Source organism: Limulus polyphemus, unplaced genomic scaffold (genome assembly GCF_000517525.1).
Source record: "Limulus polyphemus unplaced genomic scaffold, Limulus_polyphemus-2.1.2 Scaffold47, whole genome shotgun sequence".
NCBI classification, from domain to species: Eukaryota; Metazoa; Arthropoda; class Merostomata; order Xiphosura; family Limulidae; genus Limulus; species Limulus polyphemus.
In genome coordinates, this window is record NW_013665657.1 from 507,347 (window position 1) to 524,488 (window position 17,142).

The 17,142-nt window shown below is 33.5% G+C and overlaps 1 protein-coding gene across 1 annotated transcript in view; it reads right to left on the reverse strand.

Annotated features, from left to right (window-relative positions):
- Positions 1 to 347: 347 nt before the first annotated feature.
- The window catches only part of LOC106462720 (protein Wnt-5a-like), a 31,290-nt gene continuing 14,495 nt past the window's right edge, over positions 348 to 17,142 (reverse strand). The window contains exons 4-5 of the mRNA XM_022390206.1: positions 15,624 to 15,916; positions 348 to 869 (exon numbers count right to left, since the gene is read on the reverse strand). Coding sequence (XP_022245914.1) covers positions 411 to 869; positions 15,624 to 15,916 — 752 coding nt within the window. The 3' untranslated portion in view covers positions 348 to 410. The remainder of the gene's footprint in view (positions 870 to 15,623; positions 15,917 to 17,142) is intronic.

The window sequence follows — 17,142 nt, forward strand, 5'->3', positions numbered from 1 at the left end:
TGCTTAGTTTGAGTTCACTTAATCATTCAGGATTGTTTTTAACAGAGGTTATTAACCACTTCAATACAATACTCCTTAGTCTGAGTCTTCTTGACCAACTACAATCAGTAGTAAATGACCTGAGTAGCCTGAATTTTTAATTTCAGATCTAACATTACGAACTTCTTTGTTTCATAAAAGGAATGCGGTTTTTTTTTGTTTTTTTACACTGAACGCTGTTAATACGTTGAAATTCGAAACCCGATTTTTGGAATTAGCTCTTCTATAAACATTTAAAATATTAACTGTTTGTTCTTATGTTCAAACATATAAAAACAGTCTAGAACCAATTACTTTATTGTTAGTAAAAATGTTGTACTTTTTTTCTGTGTATTTGAATAATTCCTTCTGCACAAAACACAATATTTCTTTCATTTGCACGTGTGCAAGTCTATACGATTTCTGCACGTTTTACACTCCACATAGCAACACCAATGAAATTTACAGTCGCACCGTTCCTCCACCCAAGTCTTGTGGGAATTGTACCCTCGACCACAACACAGGAAGGTACACCCGTCTGTAGAGGATGAAGTCCGATTACACTTGCGACCTTGTGTGCCCATCGAACCTGTGCGCTCATTAGCCACACAATAATCCGGGGATTGTTCCAGGTATACCATATCTGCTCCTGTTGGAAGAGGAGTTTCTGAGTCTTTAATCTGAAGTTTTCCTCTCCAATTAATCTTTACTTCAGTGGCGCTATCGTATTTGGCTTTAAGGTGATCTCCGATCTCTCGAAACGTTGGCACCTGCTGCCAGCACGTGACAAGGGTACACGAGCCAGAAACTCCGTGGCACTTGCACGTTCTACCGATCTTATGAATGACCGCCTGAAATAAACGAAAAAACAAAACACAAATAAAAAATTATGAAATGCTAGTATACGTATGTTTATTGATAGTTCTTATAGCCAGCAACATATGTTAATTTGGTACGTTTGATTTATGATATGATTGCTCGTACTTATATTATTATTAAAAAAAAATCTTAGCTCAAAATTGTTTGAAGTAAATGTATTATACATGTTGAAAACGTTATCATAAGAGTTATGCAATGTTTAGAAACAAAACAACAACAGTTGTGTAACAAGATGATATCTCGACTTTTTCATCATTACCGTGCATAACGTTAAAATACATATAGAAAATATTAAAAATGTATGTTAATAAATTTAAGAAATCCTCCGATTTTAAAATATTTTTTGTGGGTTAAGAAAAAAATACTTGTAAGGTAAAACAGTATGTACGTAGAAATACCTTAAAAAATACTAGATTTTAGTTATACAATGTAAGGCACAAAGTGTGAATATTTGTATTTGATGTTTTCTTGTAGTGATATTTACGGATTGAAAATATTGCTTTTAAGAAAATTAATATATAGATTTAAGTAGAATAACAAATGTACATATATTATCGCAAGAGCAGTTGAATTAAATATATTTAAGCATATGAAGAGCGGAGATGAAAGCTTATTTCTGTGGGTGGCAACTTTTCCACGAAATGAACTTTTCTCGACATCGTTAAACAAGATATATATTTGTTTACAATACGATTGTCGCAATGAACTATGTCGTTGTCTAAAGAAGGAGCTGAGGTATCATTCTTTGTCAGGGTTAAATGATAATTAAACCTACTTTTTAACTAGTTACTATGTTTTCCAATACTATACACTAACAGGGTTAATCTCACGTTTCTGCTGCATCGGGTGCCATCTGCATTAAAGTCCTGTGTTGGACTGTTTGTAGTGGTAGGGGTTAGGATTCGATCCTGGGTCTTCTTGTTGGAAAGACTAATGAGCTATTCAGTCAACTGAGATTAGGTCTTGAATCAACTAAGTATACGAATGATTTAAAGAGGGTTATCAGGCTTCGATTATTTTTATGCTTGGTTGAAGTGTGTTATAAGTTAGTTGATTGTAGAAAGCTTCTGTGAACTGTCTTCTTTTACCTGTCTTTATTTTCTCTCGTGTGTGTTTCATATCTTATTATCTTCGTATTATTCCATTTTAACCCATTACATTTTTTCTCACATGATACGCTATTATACACAGATAATTATTACAGAGTCTTCTATGTTTATTATACTCGTCATTTCCGACTTTTGTTAGTCATCTCGTTTCTCTAAGGTACTGGAGTGTACATTCACAACTGATGTTGTAAATTATCGTTAGGCAGTTTGGTGTGCTCAAAGTCCGATCGTCTCGTATGGTGGCTTCTGAATATACTGGTTATACTTGGTTTTATCTCAGTAGGAAAGTAGTGCTCCTGGTTGAATATTTTAATCCTGGTGTTCCGAATTTTCTCATAATTAGTAAGTATTCCATACGATCAATAAAGTCTAATTATTATTTTATTATTTACTATTTTTCAGCTAGATATGAATTAGTTTATATCCTACTTTTTGGCTTTTAATCTGCTGCCATCTTCAGGGAAAGTCCTACAACAAAAGAGTTTTTTTTTTCTCAAGACTTTCCTGAAGACAATAGCAGACTACCAGGCGAAACGTAGTATTAAATTAATCAGTGTTTAGTAATAAAAATACTAACTATTTAATAATTAAAATTAATAGAACATTTATAGTGACAGCAGTTGATATCCGATCGCCACAGCCTCGCAATAAGTACTTGATATATCTTTGTCCAGAATATGAACATCTATTGTCTTTCACAAACTTGGAATATCTTTGTCTAGAAATTGAACTTTTCTGGGCAGTCAGAAACTTGGGGTATCTGTCCAGAACACGAACTTATCTGGCCATTAATAAACTTGAGATATCTTTCTCTAGAAAATAAACCTTTCTGAACAGTCATAAACTTAAGATATCTCTCTAGAATATGAGCTTATCTGCTTATTAATAAACTTGAGACATCTTTGTCTAAACCTCGAGCTTATTTGGACATTTAAAAATGTACCTTATCTTTCTTTAGAACCTAAGCTTCCCCGGATATTCATGAACTTAAGGTATTTTTCTCTAGGACATGAACTTCTAATGAAGTTAATAAATTTGAGATGTTTTGTTGAAAATTAGCTTCTCTGGACATTCATATGTAAGATATATTTGTCCAGAAGATGACTTTCTCTAGGTATCCAAAAAACGTGTGCTATTATTGTCTATAACAGGAACATCTTTGGGTGTTAAGAAACTTGAGACATCTTTGTTTAAACAAGCACTTCTTTGGATGTTCATAAACTTGAAGTATCTTTGTTGAAAACATTTTTTTTCTTCTAATTTCCTTACCTTATGTTCAGTTAAAGTTTTTGTATAATTTTTATCCTAAGAAATTTAAAATGTTTGGTTTTGAAAAACTATATTAATTTTTTTACATGTATATATGTATAACAGTTATAGAGAAGCTACAAAACATCACACAAGATCGTGATGACTAGGTGGTCTGTACAAAACGATCAGTACAAAACCTTCAGTTACCTACAGAGGTGGAATAGTGACAGTCTGCAACTGCAACAATCAGAAAAAATTTGATTTTCCGTCGTAATAGAAGGTTAAATCAATAATCAAAGCGGTAAAAATTCACGTGATAATCTGATTTTCAAACATTTTAAAATCATATAAGAGCCTTACTTAACTAGTTGAATCTTCTATGTTTGTCAGAGTATTGTGAAAAGTTTTCGAAGATGTTTAACTTTAGAGCTTTATTTCTATATACAAACAAGGTGGTACACCACATGTGTACTCCATTTTACATGGATAATGTCGCCACAAAAATAGAGATCGTGGCGTCATACAAGGTTGAGTTTCGCAACTTTATAATATAGTTATGTTACAGCCCATGTGAAGGAAGCTTGGTGTTTTCAAGAACATATGTCTCTGAATTAATTTATTGGCATTTTAAATCGCAGTTTATACTCACAGTTGCTAGCAAAAGCGTCAATTTACTCTTGTAGTGACGATATGAAAGGATCAGTTTGTTTATGAAAAATATTGGCACCTGCTTATCATAGAAGAAACATTGATATATTATTATCTCCGACACTAGAGGGCATTTTCTTAGCAGTCTTGTGAGCAGTATATCCAGAAATTTTGAGTTAATCCATAGATTTCTAATTTGCCCACATACATGTATGACTTTCATAAATGTCAAATTTGTAAAACCAGTCAAATAATTGTTACATTTTAATTATTTATCATCGATGAGATTTAATTAGAAGATTTTCAAACTTATTGAATATATATTACTGTTTTCTTTGTTAGTAAAACAGGTTAAGTTTACATTATTTTTAGGATATAAACTATTAACTGTATATTCTTCATACTTAAAAGCTAAGAACGTAAATTCACAACTCAACGATACGTTGAGAAATCTACCTTGACAAGTTACGGTAACACTCAGTAGTGACCGTTTTATTTTTAAATAAATAAAATATACAAGGTAATAACACGAAGTTCCTGTTGGCTAAGGCTCTTGTTTCCGTATATGAGTTGCATTCAGCGTTGCAAGTTGCATTACTCTGTTACCGCAAGACAAAGAGACAGGACCGTGACTATGAGATGTAAGTAACCGACAGTCCTAACATTTGATATCCTCTGTGTTATGCTAAACCTTTCCCACTCAATGGAATCTTTCTTCATGAATCACGGATGCTAATACTGTTTCTTTTTTAACCCACATTCATTGATTGCTCTTTATATACTATACATATTATATTTCTGTCTTTCATCTACGGTACCATTCCGGAACTGAAATATGAACACTGTATACAAGTTATTATTGTACTAGCACTCTCCTCCTTCGGGAATCTATCTTAACGTAAATTTAGCTATTGTTGATTAGCAAAGATATATAAATAGAGAGATAAATAAATAGATAGATAGATAAATTAGTGTTTCATTGGCTTTATAATCTTGAACTAGGGGAAAACTCGTGCTCTCGCTTACGAAACATTTTTTTTTCGTATGGTATTTTTTAGTTGAATGCACAAAATTTATAAAATGTAAAGGCACTGCTGTGTATTTAGAGTAATTAAAACAGTTAACTGACCGGCCTAGACTATTCACGTATGGAGTTAGGTATGTCAAGTTCTGAACCAATCTGGTGGCCGTGCGGGGCGTCTTAATAAGTTGATAAACCTATCCTACAACACGTGATACCCACTAAACACATGTAATACTTCGAGCTGTATTCTGGGATCAAAACGACAAACAGATCGAGTTATTTAGTAAGAGACACCGACTCTAGCAACGATTTCAAAACCTGGATATCGGGGATCAAGTATTAAAACTCAGTAATATTACTCCCAGGTACCTAGAGACTCAACAAGGTGACGGTACTGGTACTCTGTTGTCTGAGATGGGGCTCTGAGAGATGATATATCCATTCCCCAAGTACACTTCCCTTTGCAATGCATAGTATATATGCACCCATCCTTCCCTTACGCATATGATGACATCGTCCGTACTTCATTTTATGCATAATTTAATGAAGTTTTAAAAGATTACCACGCACGCACGATACTATTTTAATTACATATATATCCAGTGCTCAGTGAATAACGATGTTTTTTATATGAAAATAAATATACAGAAGAAATGATTTTGTTTCATAATAATTGCAAGTCACAAGAGTGTACGTTTTACCTATTTCAGTCAAATTTATGACTTGGCGATAAAGTTCGTGCAATGATTCCTATCGGTACAGGTTATCATTTTTATTTCACTACGTAATTTCTATCTAAAGGTAATGGTAATGCTGAATTCGCAACCTTACCACTTGACTTTGGGTCTCTTCGAGTAGACTAGCAAGTTCGGAACAGGAGACAGACTTTACGTTCTAAGCGAGACGTATTTACTGATCTTGTTCCTCTGACGACGTGTACTCGTGAAGAACATTAGAAACTGTGTTTAGTCACGTAATTTATAGTGCATAACGAGTCGGAAAGATAAGGAGCATACAGTAGAAAAACGCACTTTGAGATTAGTTGAAACACTTGTACATGCCTAAATTATTTTATTTATTGATTTTTTTAATTACTCCTGTAAGTTTCTTAGTCCCCTCGGAAAAATTTATTTCGAACGAATATCAGGAAGACAGAATAAAAAACATGTGAAAATGCAAAAAGAAAATATTGAAGCTGTATTATGAACAGCATATACCGTTATATAAAAAAGTTTTCAAAGTTAAAAATATGAAAATATCGGTGGTTTATTTGTTTAATGTTTGATTGATGCTCATTCAAAAGAAATAACTCTTTTTCTTTCTTAGATATAGTTAATTAAAATACTAGTGAAAGACCTTCATAAGATTTAAAAGTTTATAATTTGAACTTAGAAGTTTTAACCAAACTGGATCGAAGTTCAATCGGTACGTATTTATAAATGATAATTTTATACACGACAAAAAGGAAATTCGTTTGTTTGTTTGTAGTTAAGCACAAAGCTACACATTGGGTTATCAATGCTCTGCCCACCACGGGTATCGAAACCCGGTTTCTAGCGGTGTAAGTCCGGAGACAAAAAGGGAAAAGAAACATCGGATCAAACTCTAAAAAACAAAATATTGGAAAACAAATGAAAAAAAAAGTCAACAATGAATAGTATAAAAGGACGCAAAAGTGATCACGAAGGAGACAAGTTTAAAACAACGCTAGAAGAAGACACTAATATTTCTATATAAACGCAGAGCCTCAACTTGGTCTTCATAATAACGAAGTGTGGCTCTTTCCAAGTAGGAAATCTTTGTCTGTAATGCTCACCGTTTCTTTTATTTTTGAAGGAAACAGATGCCCTTCTTTGAGATTAATCATTTGCGTTTCAGAAGAAAGGACCATGTGTAATTATTTTAGGACGCGACAAGTGAAAGGCTATTTTCAGGGACATTCAATAAAGAAAACCCAATCATCTGTGACTTAAGGACCGACAAAATTCTAGTTTATAAAATATCATTGTTGCATAGCTAGTCTTACTAAAGCTCTGCTAATTAGGACAACTCAGGACTATGCCACAAAACGTTTTATTCTAGCTTCAAGTTTGTAGTATAGTACAAATATCGTGATCTTTTCGCACAAAGCCGTGTCCTTATAATTGGTTGTGTTGGCCGTTGCCGCAACAAGTGGAAGAGAAGGTTGTTCAAAGCAACAAATAAAATAAACAATAAATAGTTAGAAAAATAATTAACTAAAGCAAGCATGATATTGAAGGCGAGAATATTCGAAACTAGAAGCAACAAGAAAATATTCTGAGATTCAATATAAAAAACAAAACAAAAGAAAAACGGAAAATGGGATAAATCAATGGCGACTTTATCACATATAATAAGATCTCATACAAAAAATCCATTCGGCTATAGCATAAATGTAATTCTATACGGATAATTGAAAACGTACTTATTTAGAGAAAAATTTCTAACTTGAAGTGTTTTTATGTACACTTATTAAGCATTATGCTGTTTGAAAGATTGCCTCTTGGGTAAATTATACCTGACCTTGAATTGTTTTAAATAAGGGAAGTACACGGAGAAAGTACTAAAGAGTTATTTGGTTACAGTCTTCTTTATGTGCTTCTCGGCCGAAATGCGGAACCTGCTAAGAAAAAGGTGGAAGAAATGCCAATTCAAGAAATCCATAAATCTAATTTTATCTTATGGGAAGTCAGAGAGAAAGTCAAAGAATGAGTTACGTAGCAATTAATCACTACTTTTTTTTGAATTTCTAAGTGCTAACTACAGAAACGAACTGTTACTAAGTCGAAACACCACCTATAGTTTCAGAGAAACGTATTAGATATTCATTGTTTCAGCTTCGAGTCTTCTGCGAAAGAAGCATAAAGATAAACCTGAAATACGCCTGACTAGAAAATGAAACATTGAGTCAAAAATCTTCTGAAGATATAGTTCACAGTTTAATCTAATAATTTTCGCTTCTATCTAGAATGTTTCATAAGTCGAAGATCGTGTGCATAATAAACTTTATTGTATTTTTATAGTTAAAGCTAAAATTAAGCATCAACTATAATGCTTTTTGGAGTACATACTACGTAGGCTTAGGAACATTAAGCGTTAACTATAATGCTTTTTGGGGTGCATACTACGTAGGCTTAGGAACATTAAGCATCAACTATAATGGTTTTTGGAGTACATACTGCGTAAGCTTAGGAACATTAAGCATCAACTATAATGCTTTTTGGAGTACATACTACGTAGGCTTAGGAACATTAAGCGTTAACTTCTAATGCTTTTTGGGGTGCATTCTACGTAGGCTTAGGAACATTAAGCATCATTTCTAATGCTTTTTGGGGTACATAATACGTGGGCTTAGGAACATTAAGCATCAAATATAAAGCTTTTTGGGGTACATACTATGTAGGCTTACATACAGTTACACATTACGCCATGGGTCGAATATCCATTGAAGTTCCACCAGGAAGGAGTCCTTCATAGGTGGATCTACATATATTTATATTTAATGTGATACTTAAGTATTTGAAATTTGATCTTAAAAAGCAAAACATTAAATAGAATAATTTTAGAGTGACATCTACAGTCTTTGATGTTATACTGCTTATTTCATACTAAAGTATATAAGACTGTTTGATTGTAGTTCATGGTATGTCTGATTTTAATAACAATATTGTTTGATTTCTACTGATAGATTTAAGATTGCTTCATTTTTAACTAAATTCAGACATTTCATTTATAGTAACTGATTTAAAATTGCTTTACTTATAGTAATTGATTTACGATTGATTGACTTTAGCAATTGAATTAAAATTGCTTGATTCTAGCAACTGACCTAAAATTGCTTTATTTCAAGTAACTGATTTAAGATTGCTTGATTCTAGCAACTGACCTAAAATTGCTTTATTTCAAGTAAATGATTTAAGATTGCTTGATTCTAGCAACTGACCTAAAATTGCTTGATTTCTAGGAATTGATATATGATTGCTTGATTCTAACAACTGACATAATATTGCTTTATTTCAAGTAAATGATTTAAGATTGCTTGATTCTAGCAACTGACATAATATTGCTTGATTTATAGCACCTGATTCAAGATTGCTTGATTTCTAGCAATTGATTTAAGATTGCTTCATTTCCAGTAACTGACTTAAGGCTTGATTTATAGTGTCATTTTTTTTAATTACTTGATATATAGTGCCTTATATAAGACTTCTTACTAAACAGTGACTGGTTTCAAAGGGCGTCATTGATAATGACTGTAAGGCAACCACTATAGAGGCTATACAATGATTAGCCTCACTCCCGAGTAGAAAAATTCTTGTTTGACTTCAAGTATTCCAAGAAATAAGAGCGATGAAGTGTACTATTTTAACTGTTCTACTTTATTAAGTTGACAATACCACTAACACAAGGACACAAGCTTATTTTTTTAAAGTTTCCTAACAATGTCATAGTTTTTATTATGTTAGAGGTTCGTCCATCCAGCTGTCTCACTATTAATTACTTAACCTCTCCACATATATAAACTAACTTCTTAAGAGTTTATCTATCGGTTCTTTCTATTCATCTAATATTTGTATTTCATTTGTCTGTGTACAATGATCTATGTACCTGTTCAACGCAGAGGGCCACAAGGATGAGATAAAGGATCAGATCCGAACCCCAACCCCCCATATGGGGAACCTTAAAAGTAGTGTCAGGTTTAATGAAAACTGATATAGTGTATCGCCAGTTATAAGCTGACACAATGCACAGGGAAGACGTAGGGGGCCACAAGAGTGATATAGGGGCTATGTCCCTTCTCGCAGGGTTCTAAGGGTACATGCTAGGCTTAGTAACAATCGGTCCCAAGGTTCACCAGTTACAAGCTGACAAGATGCACGAGGAAAACGTAGGGGGCCAGGTCCGCACTCTTTCACTCTCCAGGAGTCTCTATGGGTACATTCCAGTTTTGGTGAGAATCAGACCAGCAGCTCGCACGTTATTAGCGGACACATACACACAGATTTCTGTTAAATAATGGTTTACATTGGAATCTCACTCTGTGTTATAGCATATCCACAGTTATGCCCCGCCGACCCTACTTTTACTTGATTTGCCTGTGTTATTAACTAACTTTTCACTTTGTTTAACAAACGAAACTACACAGCAATGTATTCAATAATCATATTTGAATATAATGGGGTCTTTGCAATTCAAGGACTGCGCATGAGCACAGTAGAACAACAGAAAAAATATTACGTTATCTTTTCTTGTGATTATATAAAAGGCTTATTGTAACACATTCCTTTAAATATATACAGAAACTTGATATGTTATTTTATATTTTTATGAAATATAAAACATAAAACATTTATTTATATTTCTATGTGCCTAAAAGAAACAATTATGTTAATTTTATTCTACAAGTTTGTGATACTTTTACATTTTACAAAGTTTACGCATAAAGCATTCATGCCTTACAATAAGATCCATGTTATAATATTCAAGCCTTTCAACACTGTTGTTCTAGATGTCGAACAACATCTCTTTGTGTTGACTCAGCACTGCGGCACTTCAGAATGATCAAGTATGTTGTTGATGGTTGTGTGTACAGAAAGCCATTACAAACCGCGACTGCGTATGAATATAAGTATGTGAATAGATATGTGACGGTTAGATATGTCAGTGCCTAACGTATTACCTTAGTCAGTTTTCTATTCGTCGATGTATCAACGTTATAATGGACAATTTTGTCTTAGGAATAGCTCGAAAAACAACATTTGAGTCACTTCAAGTGCTTGAGACGTGCACTTGTCACGAAAGTTACCGAAACTTCGTATTAGAAATGAATAAAACCCCTATAACCCGAGCGCTTACGAAAGGTGGACCTTTCTTCTTCAGAAGCAAACAGTTTGCGCCCGGGTTATAGGGTTTTTATTCATTTCTATCAAGACTTCTTGGACCTACGTGTTTTTCTAACTTCATGAAGAAACGTCATATTAAGGCTCCTCTAATGAATGATGTATTTTGTATTAGATGTTGAAGAATCGCAGAAATCAGAATTTATGATCGATACGCCATCCCTAGATCCTTCTCGTTAGGGTAACGTGTACTTTACTAGAACTTCAATGTTTCATCCTGTTCGAAAAAAGTCATTAATTTCTCGTCATGTGAAACTTCATTAATTTCTCGTCATGTGAAACTTCTTTACACTTATCTATATCACCGTCTTCTTAATGAAACGATATTTGGTTTTCTATGTCCGCTGGTTGCATGCAAAGCAAACCCCACCCTCCGAATGTGGAAGAACTGGAGCAAGTAACTGTCCGAAAAATTTCAAAGCATCTTAAGTGTTCATGGAAAGAACAAACCTTTGTTATGTGTATAAAGTAACAGAAGGCGCCACTGTTTAACATGAGCACGCTCAAAAGACCGAAAAAAATAAAGAATCCTCGTGACCTTCAACTGTAAGTCACTTGTCACCTCACGCGTGCTCACAAGTACAAATCTGTATAGTACAGATAGCAACTACGTAAAAATAAAACTTCAGAAAACCCGACATATATTTTTTAACGTACATTTGTAAGATGAAATTACTTATATCTTTGTTTATACTATATGAAACTATAAACACAAATAGATCAAAGTTGTACCAGCATTTACAGAAAAAAACTTTCGATAATTTTGAGTTGTATATATATTTTTTTTTTAGTCATTAAGTTAACGAGATGTTATTATCTTTGTTTATTTTACAAAACCATCTCGTTCTTCCTATACGGTGAGGTAGAAAATTATGAGAACTAAATAATCTTTGAGAGTTTGTTTGTTTGTTTTTGAATTTCACGCAAAGCTACACGAGGGCTATCTGCGCTAGCCATCTCTAATTTAGCAGTGTAAGACTAGAGAGAAGGCAGCTAGTCATCACCACCCACCGCCAACTCTTGGGTTACTCTTTTACCAACGAATAGTGGGATTTACCGTCTCATTATAACGCCCCCACGGCTGAAAGGGCGAGCATGTTCGGTGTGACCGGGATTCGAACCCGCGACCCACAGAGCGCCCTAGCCACCTGGCCATGCCGGGCCACTTTGAGAGCAGCAACCAACAAGTATCAGACTTTTGTTCACTACGAAAATCAGTAAAAAAACAAGATACAAAACGTGTTTACTCAGAATATTAAAGAAATATTTGAACGCGAGATTTACTCACGAAATCATGATTTCTTATAAATACCATCCATACATTTTACCATTTATTTTATTTTTGTTTAAACTGTGAAGTTTGTTAACTTTCGAAAATCATCACACTGCACGTTTCCAACGAGCTTAACCACACTATCATGCTTACATCAGTAGATAAAACATTACAAAGAACCTGGTGCTGGTAGAATCTTAGTCCAGCACTATAATTACTAATGAAGGTTGCTATTTTTTTTTAATAATGTGGTTCTTATTTGGTTACATAAATCTAACACGTTGTATATATTTTGTACGGCATTTTGTAACGCTTTATAATTTCTCAGCGTGCTGTAAAAAGTAAAAAGAAAAGCTCACGATTTCACGAAGAGAAACAGTATTTAATGCTACAAGCAAAAGTTCTTCAAAATTTGATTCATTAAAGTATCATATCCGGACTGTGTTGCATGTGATGCGGATCGTGATTCATAATATTTTATTGTTGTTGTTCCGACAGAGTTTCGCTAATACCAGTCATAGATTCAAAGGGCTGTATTATGATTAATACATCTTATAATTAATTCTATTCTTTGGGATTTCACGTTTATTATATTTTATTCACAAGTTCAAGCTTTTCAGCTTTACGCTTAACAACAACAACAGACGTAAAGTTTCTTTACTACTTTAAGTATCTTTTAAAATAGCTAATAGCTGACAACACACAGAGTGATTGAAAAATACTACCTATACAACGTCTGGTTACTAAAAGATAATTGCAGCCAAATATTGGTCGGGCATGGCCCAGGACTTATGATTCCGGGCTGTTAATCCGAGTGAGTGTTCATGATTCGCTTCCTGTTGTTGCAAAAGCCCGCCATGCAGTTTGTGGCCGTGAGTGCGTTATAAGAGTGAAAGTCAAATCCCACTATTCATTCAGAGAAGAGCAACCGAGGAGTTGATGGTGAGGTTTTGTGACTAGCTGCCTTTCTTCCAGTCTATCGCTTCAAAATTAGGGGTACCTATATTTGTGTAGCTTTGTGCAAAATAGTAAGCAAGTACAGGCAATTTCCAAAGTGAATTCAAAATTTTATAAGTGTTTTGTAAACATAACAAGATTAGTTGTTCTGGAAAAATGAATCTCAAAGACCTGACATAGAACAATATTATATGAACAGATAAGTTTTAATTATAAGGAGATATTTAAAAGTATCCCTTAATTCATAAGAATTTAACGTGCTTATTATAATTTTTATACATTTTCGACTGACGTTTTCAAAGAATTGTTGTTTTAAAAATTAATTTAAATGATAGTGTGACAGTTTTACCAAATATATCAGCTTAATTTTTGGTGTTTTTGTCTGTTCTGTTTTAGCAAAGATATCTGAGAATGTATGAAACATTCCAATTTTAATGTTCATGTCACATCTTCTAACAGTTTTGGTAGGATTAATATAAGTCGTTGTTTCTATTAAACAGAACCATTAGCATCAACTGGCCAGTCATTAGACTAAGAATGTTTGGTAAAGACTTAGATTAATAAGACTTGAAATTACGTTTTATTTATGGAAGGAACGTAGCGTGAGTCTATCATTTGCTTGTATAAACACTTTAAACTTTTAAGAGCATCAACACAAAGCTATTTTCTCAGAAGTAACAAAGGAAGGCCACTAAAGCTATATCTTAAATACTATCAAACTAAAGTAAGAATGGAAAAATTTGAAGGATATCATAAATCATACTTTAACTTTATTAGTAGACACACTATATTGTAACAACGAAAAGATTTAGAATATATCATATATTAGGTTAGCCTTATTCATAGCTACACTAGTGTAACAACGAAAAGATTTAGAATATATCATATATTAGGTTAGCCTTATTCGTAACTACACTAGTGTAACAACGAAAATATTTAGAATATATCATATATATGAGGGTAGCCTTATTCGTAACTACACTAGTGTAACAACGAAAAGATTTAGAATATATCATATATTAGGGTAGCCTTATTCGTAGCTACACTAGTGTAACAACGAAAAGATTTAGAATATATCATATATTAGGTTAGCCTTATTCATAGCTACACTAGTGTAACAACGAAAAAATTTAGAATATATTATATATAAGGGTAGCCTTATTCGTAGCTACACTAGTGTAACAACGAAAAGATTTAGAATATATCATATATTAGGTTAGCCTTATTCATAGCTACACCAGTGTAACAACGAAAAGATTTAGAATATATCATATATTAGGTTAGCCTTATTCATAGCTACACTAGTGTAAGAATGAAAAGATCTGAAGTATATCGTGTATTGGTCTTATTTGGAGTTACACTAGCTTAAAAACGAAAGGATTTGAAATATATCGTGTATTGGTCTTATTTGGAGTTACACTAGCATAAAAACGAAAGGATTTGAAATATATCGTGTATTGGTCTTATTTGGAGTTACACTAGCTTAAAAACGAAAGGATTTGAAATATATCGTGTATTGGTCTTATTTGGAGTTACACTAGCTTAAGAACGAAAGGATTTGAAAGATATCATATATTAGCCTTATTGTGCACGTAGCTATGCTATAATATACATAACGAAAATATCTGAAAGATATAAGTTAGGCTTATTTATAGCGACAATAGTGTAAGGATGAAAAGGTTTGAAAGATATCATGAAAGTAACAGTAAAAATAGTTGCTATGTTTTCTTGCGCTTCTTAATTAACTATTACACTTTTACGACAGTAGTAGAAATACATTTACTTTTCCATTATTCATTTTCTTAACGATATTTTTGATAGTGTTTTATTTTTGTGATGAGAAGAGGAATTGCGTACTTTATAGTGTCATAAAAAATAAGTTTACAGAAACCATATTTCAGGTTTTTACCTATAAGGCCTGAGGACCAACTAAATTCTCTGTTTTAAGACTAGGAAAATTATTACATATGATCTTGAAAATTTCCGTCTTGAATTGTACAAATTACAGCAAAAAAATATTTGGAATGAAAAGAGATGTAAAAAAAGAAGAAGAAGAAAAAGAAACACCCCCACACAAAAGAACTCATTGACAAAGACTACGCCTGTTATCACAAATCAACACCAGGGTCCTATCAACACGTATCTTACTGTTCTTCAATGACAAATTTACGATTGTTAACCACAAAAAATTTAATAGTGTCGGCAATTTAAAGTGTTGGATAACTTAACTCGTATTTCACCTTCGTCAACTTTGAAGTTTTGCTTAACCCTTATATTTGTTTTTCACCACTAATGATATAAAATGTTTTTATTTTTTAATCTAGTGTAAAATTGAAGAACCAGCAGCTTATTAATGTTTCCATTAATTTAATTAGTTCCATTAATTAGTTTAATTCTAGAATGTTTTAGTTTAGTTCTGGACATCACTGTACCAGAGACAAGTAGGGATTGCTATATTGACCATGCCTGTTCTTGGTATTTACCCATTTGGTCTGGTGTTTGTTGAAGGAAAATAGAAACCAAATCAAGCACGAAAGACTTACTCTTCTGCCAGCTTCGTTGTTATGGATATTCATGAGCTTGCGTCCCTGCTCCATGGTGCCCCTTCTGAAGTTATACTCTCGCTCTCGGAGGTCGACAAAACCCATTGTGAAACGATAACCATACTCGACGTTATCCCCACAGCCTCCCCATCTCCAGTCGTTTTGGAGATCCTCCGGTCGGGCAGCTCGGCTACACCCGCAACTAGTTAGTTGACCGTCTCGACACCCACGAGCTACAGCATGAACCACACCGGCGGCTGAGATGGCGTGAACGAAGGCGGCTTCTTTGCTTGCTGGACAAAAACAAATAAAGGCTATACATATATATATATATATGTTTGAGACATAAAAGTTACATTTAATGTTCAGTTTTATACAGTCAGTACTTTGGCAGCATAACTTTCGGTTGAATCTCTTAATCTTACAGTTAATAGTTTATACGACCACCCAATTCTAATTATCAAATATTAACTAATGTTTTCTCTAATTACTAATCACTGTATATTCTACATGTCAGCTGCTGATCTTCTGCCGTCTTCAACACAAAGAAATCCCGAGAAGACCTGTTTCTTTATTAATATGAATCAGAAAAGGAGACATCATACCAGCCTTTTGCTAACAAGAAGACCCAGGATCGAATCCCAAAAAGCCAACAAGAAACGATCCTAAAAACAACTGCAAATCTTAAATACGGAAACTTGAAGAAAAGTCAACTTGAAAACAACTGCAGATATTGAACATATAAACCTGGGGGAAAGTCATTTTGGAAAGTACTGCAGGTCTTTAGATATAGAAATTTGAGGAAAAGTCAATGAAAATTACAGCAGGCCCTTAGATACAGAAATCCGGAAGAAAGTCGGCCGGAGGTGTTTAAACTTCAAGTCATTTAATAGATGTTTAAGCAGGGTAGACATAATAGGTTTGAAAACTTTAATGGACTGCAACTGCCCGTTGGAAGAAAAGGGGACGACGTTTCAGTCTCGTTATAGAAACCGAAACTCCTTTTCTTTCAACGGGCAGTGCAGTTCATCGAAGTTCTCAATTCTACTTTGAGTCATTTAACTTTCCATGTAAATCAATTCGAAAATCTAAAACGTGAAACGTAAGTGTACGGTTTAGAGAAGAAACAACAGCAAAGTAATCTTAAGTTGAAAAAAAGAAACAAAAGGAAAGTTGAAACGAGTCTGAGAAACTTGAGATAATTGTATACTTTACCACTTACTTAGTTTTATCTTAGCACAGTCCAGAGAAGTTTAAGTTTAAGTTTAAGTTTATTTGTCTATCTACCAATCTATTTATTTTTAAGTTTTATATAGTCGCAAACTATCTTCTTTAAAGCTTTTTGTTTACTTATCTATTTAGCGCTAGAATCTAGATAGACATCTGTCATTGTTTGTCACAACACGCTTTTCTTATGATCTATCTGAAACAACATTCGTAGCATTTTGAAGCTATCACTTTCAAGCATCGTGGTTCTAGATAGACATCTGTCATTGTTTGTCACAACATGTTTTTCTTA